The sequence below is a fragment of the Gossypium arboreum genome, chromosome 7 (genome assembly GCF_025698485.1).
Source record: "Gossypium arboreum isolate Shixiya-1 chromosome 7, ASM2569848v2, whole genome shotgun sequence".
Classification (NCBI taxonomy): domain Eukaryota; kingdom Viridiplantae; phylum Streptophyta; class Magnoliopsida; order Malvales; family Malvaceae; genus Gossypium; species Gossypium arboreum.
The window spans coordinates 13,853,790-13,859,369 of NC_069076.1; the positions used below are offsets into that span (position 1 = coordinate 13,853,790).

General features: G+C 34.1%; 1 protein-coding gene across 1 annotated transcript; it reads right to left on the minus strand.

The window, feature by feature from the left end:
• LOC108456596 (choline-phosphate cytidylyltransferase 1-like) lies at positions 1 to 4,437 on the minus strand. Its single transcript, XM_017755146.2, has 8 exons — positions 4,103 to 4,437; positions 3,692 to 3,805; positions 3,070 to 3,165; positions 2,828 to 2,870; positions 2,587 to 2,742; positions 2,431 to 2,511; positions 691 to 789; positions 1 to 568 (listed from the first exon to the last, which is right to left on the minus strand). Exons 1-8 carry the CDS (start codon positions 4,225 to 4,227, stop codon positions 362 to 364), a joined length of 921 nt encoding a protein of 306 aa, XP_017610635.1. The 5' UTR covers positions 4,228 to 4,437; the 3' UTR covers positions 1 to 361.
• Between the last annotated feature and the right edge of the window lie 1,143 nt (positions 4,438 to 5,580).

A 5,580-nucleotide genomic window follows, 5' to 3' on the forward strand; every position in this document is an offset into this window, starting at 1 on the left:
TAAGGGCAATATGTGATGTGTATATATATATATAAAAACTTAAACATCTTATAAGTGCGACGAAAAGTTGTACAAGCCCTTGCATCTTACCAAATTACATGATAAGAAGAGGGAAGATGAGGGGCCAAAATTTTAGCAAACAGAATCACCGCCTGAGCCACATTTCAGGTATGGCTATGGCAGGGATACGAGTATCGTTGCCTAGCACAGCATCAGTAAACAAAGTACAAAAACACAGCTTCTGGTCAATGCCTGGCTCGATTCAGCTACAACATCAACATATCACACATCCCACAACACTACTATTTAGAACTTTTAAGGTAACCCATAATATTAGTAAAAACTGGAAGCAGAAACAATTTTATTTCTTTTCTTTCTCATTTTTCTTATCTTTCTCATCATTATATTCGCTGTCATCATAGTAGAATTCATCATCGTCGTCGTCGTCGTCTTCATCATAATAATCTTCATCGTAATAATATTCTTCATCATCATCGTCATCACCCTTGCCGTTTTGCAGCAGCTGCCCTCTTAACCGCTCTTGGATTCGATCTCTGATTGCAGTGCCCTGAAAAACACCCCAGGTTCTAAGTAAGGTAACATAATCATTGATTGTATTCCTGAAACTTGTCCTTTTTTATATGCATGCACTAGTCATTTCAACATGTTTAGATAATTAGTTTCGCTCACCATTTTGTGGCAACCTTCTTCAAACATCTCAAGGAATCCAGCAACCCATCTGTCAGCATTTTCCACCCACTCATTACGGTGCATAGCGACAATTTGTATCTGCAAGTATTGACAGATAAGATTATTGAATTACATTATACTTCTGATAAGGTGTGGAACTAAGCATTCAAGATCCAGCCAAATAGTACGTGGCCAACTACATGCGTAGGTATTATATAGATTCATATAACAGAAGAAGAAAAAAAATACTGAAACACGTGACACAAAACCTAATATATGAATCTGGGTGAATGGTGTTCTGATGGCTCACCTCATAGAACTTGAATACAATTTGTTACTAGAAACAGTTAACCTCACATTCATAACTTTAATGATCCCTTCTGGGGCATAAATCCAGGGGGTGGAGGAAGAATTTGCAGTTTGAAGGATTTAAATCTCACTATAAACCCATGGCAAAATACAAGAATTTAAATCTAGACCAAACTGATCAAGCAGTGAAAATGAAGAAATTGGAATCGAACAAAATACCATAACCCTCTATAATTCATGCATCATACTATCACCTCAACTTCTGATGGCACTTGATTTCGTATCTTGATCTTATGGCTGTAGTCTCCAACCAGACAGTCAATTCACCTAAATCCAACTTCTCTAGCCAGCATGATGAAGGTGCAACCATGCATAAAAGTACAAACATGATGCAGAATTGATCAAATATGAATCATGAAGCAATTTAACAATTGATATTTTCAGCACTGCCCCAAGGAACAGATTTTAAGTTTAACAGTTCTTAAGCTGGCTCCTCCCTTCACCCAGGTTCTTCATGGTAAATGACTCTTTTTTGGGGTGGTTATTACCATGTATGCATATGTGTAAGTTTATAAAACATTTTATCAACTTTTGTAAGTAAAGGGTGGTAGAGGGAAAAATGACAGGCGTACAAATGGGGAGGTACCAGGGTGTTGTAACAAAGGGCAGGGGGGAAGAGATGAGTTATATGCATCTAATGCACAAATGTTTACTGAAAGGTCACAATGCTATTCTAGTTACATACACATGAAAGGTGTCTGCACAATCTTACATTAATGAAATTGTAGAAGTCTAGAAAAAGCATAAACAAGTCAATATTAAATTACTTAGCTATGCAAGCACTTCAACCTCTATACTGAGGTTATAAGGAGAATAACGTACCCTGAGGACAACATAATTTCGATATACTGCTGTTAATTAAGCCAAATGAAAACACACAAAAACTGTTCAAGCTTTTTTTCTTTTCAGTTTGATACAAGAGATTTTCCTAATATAGTTCCTCCAAAAGTTTAACTTGAATAAATTCAGGGAGTTTAGACTTCATACAAACATATAACATACATCCACATAAAAGAAATTCAGCATGACAATTATAATGACAAATAACTACATTAGAATCAAGCTAATTTTGCTACTTGGTTATTTCTCTAAGAAATGTTTACAACTTCAAGCCCCCAATTATTTATGCACATGATCCAAAATTTGAGGCAAATTTAAAGGAAAAATATGTGATAAAAATCCCTAAAGTATAACGGATAGACAAACTGTCAAGAACTGAGACAAAAGACTTCAAGTGCAATCAAAAAGCTAAAATCGCTATAAAGTGAGCATGGTGTAATAGTTTCCAATCATACAGCTTATGTGATACAAGCATAACAAAAAAGGGAACAATCATTAAACTAGATCAACCTCACATGAGAGTGAACATACCTTTTCTCCCACTTTTTCTTGTTGTTCCTTAACTTTCTCTTGTAGTTTCTTCAGTCTCATATTCACTCTCAATCTCTTTTCCTGTTGACATTAAAAAGGAATATCAAGGAAGGAGCATTCTCAACTAAAACAAGACATTCAAGACAGAGATCTTACCTTCACATAGCTAACTCCAAGCTCTTTCCTAGAATACCCACGGTCCAAGTTACGCAGCACGTATTGGTTATAATCTTTAACAATTCTCATTATGATATCTGACGTAGAAATCCCATCAGTTCGTTTTGTTTCCTTGAACTTCCCAGCAGCTTTAACCTGAGAGCATGAGGTTGCTTAATAAAATGCAAAATTTTAAAGCACCAAATACAACAAGTGGGCAGGATTGTCTCAATAAACTTACAAATTCGTACACATCATTCGCAGCTCCACTGGCATCAGCATAGCTGTAAACGGTTCATGGCAAAGTGTAAAGACTACATGAATATTTTAATGCTGGGTATTTACATATTTATCTGGAACTAGAAAGTAGTAGGAAATTTTATACAATTAGGCCCTTGGTTTTTATTTATATATTTATTTTCTTAACACCCTCACAGTCAACATTAATAATTTAATCTCAAAGCAAGAATTGTCTAGCCTTACGGAAGTGAATCATGAGCCACGTAGTCAATATTGTGTTTATCCAGAAATTCTTGATCGATCACCCATGGAGCATCAGGAATGACTTCATCAACCCACCTGTAACAAAATAAATAACGAAGTCATTCAAAGTGAATCTATATTTAAGGTTTCACTAAATGAATTAACAGTTATTTTGAGGAACAAAGTTAATTCACATTTTGCAAAGCAAAAATGAAAAATCTTATTGTAAGAGAAGATAACTGATTTACTTCAAAGTGTAAACAAAAAGTTAAGTAAATCTATATTTCAGGTTCCACTAGATTGCAGCCTTTGCTAAAGGAAATTTACCGAGATTTTACTTCCTAAAAGCAATAATTGATTAAAAGAAAAGAAATAACACAACATCAAATTCTAACATAATTATTCCGTTGAATAGTAAAATTAAGCCTAATCCAAAAATTTTACAATTTTAATTCTTCAAATCTACTACTTTCACAACGAAAGGAAAATTTTCTTGAAAATCTCAAAAGCAAAACTCAAGTAGCAAAAGCAACAACCAAACTATACCTCAAATATGCATCCTGGGTGATCTTTTTTTTTATAATATTTTCAGTAAAATAAACAGAGTGGCTGAGAGTTATACTTGCAATGGCGAAGGGATTCATAACGTTCTGATTCGGTCATAACAGTTTTGCCCTTGTACTTGTGTGTTGTTTCATCATTGCAACATCCAACCAGCAAATACGTATTGGGAAACCTAAAATCTCACAAAATTGAATCGCATAATCAGGGAAAAAGCAATCCAAGCATGAAGTTGTGGATATACAACATCAAGTAAAAGCATCTTTTATGCAAACAAACATAATAAAAATTTAAAAAACTTGACATAAAAAAAAAAAACCCAGAAAAGTTACACAGATAAAAAATAACCAAACATGAAGATTTTGAAAGAAATCCATTAATCACGGGAAAATTCGAAAGATACCCAGAAAAGTAATAAAATCAAACATAGAAAAAAGAGAGAGAGAGAGAGAGAGAAGGGATTAAAACGGACGATTTCTTGGCTTGTTCGAGGGAGCGAGCGTGGCCGAAGTGGAAGAGATCGTAGATCCCATCGGCGTAAACACGGACAGGGCGATCGGGATCGGAACTGTTGCTATTATTACCGTTGTTGCTCATGGCGGAGATTCTAGAATTAAGAAAAAAGGGAAAAGGAAATTGGGAGTTCTGTTATTTCTTCTGTCTCATAATAATAAATAATAATACTAATAATAATATAAATTGGATTTCGGCTTTCCTCTGAACCCACAGCCTGGCTGAGAATGCATACGCGCTTCTTACGCTTCTATTTTACTTATTTCAATTTCTTTTCCTCTTTTACTCTTTGCGTTTATAATTTAACCTTGACTTAATACAGTCTTATATCATTTTATTAACTTGGGTTTAAATTTTTTTACCCCCTTCATTCTCAAATATTATAAAAAATTTATCAGTTTAATCCTTTAAATGTTAAAAAACTGATTAAAATATCCAATTAATCATAAAATGCTATGTATCAAATGATATTATCATTTTATAAAGTGGATGTTGAAAGGATTAAGTCTCAAAGCCTCAATGGAATGTGTCCTATGTGAGGATTTTGTCTCCTGCACTTTGAGGAGAGCCCGAATGGCTCACAGAGTATAGAGATTACTTAGGTATGCTAAGGTAAGGTATAAAAGCCTTTATTGATGGTTCAATCTCTGGCAGCCACATTTTGCATTATTAATATTTCTAACAATATTGAAACCTTCCCGTGATATTGCAAGTCATATCTATATCAATCGAGGTGTTCTCTATACTCTGTGAACCCTTCAGGCTCTCCTCGGAGTACGAGAAACAAAACCTCCATGTAGAATAATACATTCAATTGAGGATCTGAGACTTATTATTCCAAAAGTGAGAATAAAGTTCAACATAGAGACGCAAAATCGAAGACAATTAGAGAATTTACTATCTACATAATGAAAAGATGTTGTGAGAAGTATCAAAGAGAATTGATAGAGAAGGGAAGGAGCCAGACCTTCACGAGAATCATGAAAAAAATATTGGTAGATTTGGCGAATATGTCCTTGTTTGAGAAGGATAATAATGGTGAAGGAGTTTTGTGCCCAAAACAATCTTAAGCTTCAAAAGAGTATTTTTAATTTTAATTTTTGGAGAGATCAAATTCTACTTTTATTTTTATTTTAGGGGCATGTAATAACTATTTAGGATATTATGTATATTTTTTTAAAATTAGAATTTTTATTATGTTTTGTTTTGTTTGAATCTTTATAGGTTTACCACATGTTTGGAGTCAAAAATTGTCCAAATCATTTGTGGAGAAGTAGTTGCCTTTATTTGTAGATTCGAGCTTAAATCGAAATACCCTTCTCTAACCTTTAAATATGAGGATAATGCGCTTCAACACACTTGAATCCATGTCCTCTTACACTGACAACAATGCCAATGCTAGTCGAACTAAGATTCAATCAACCTTTTCCATATACT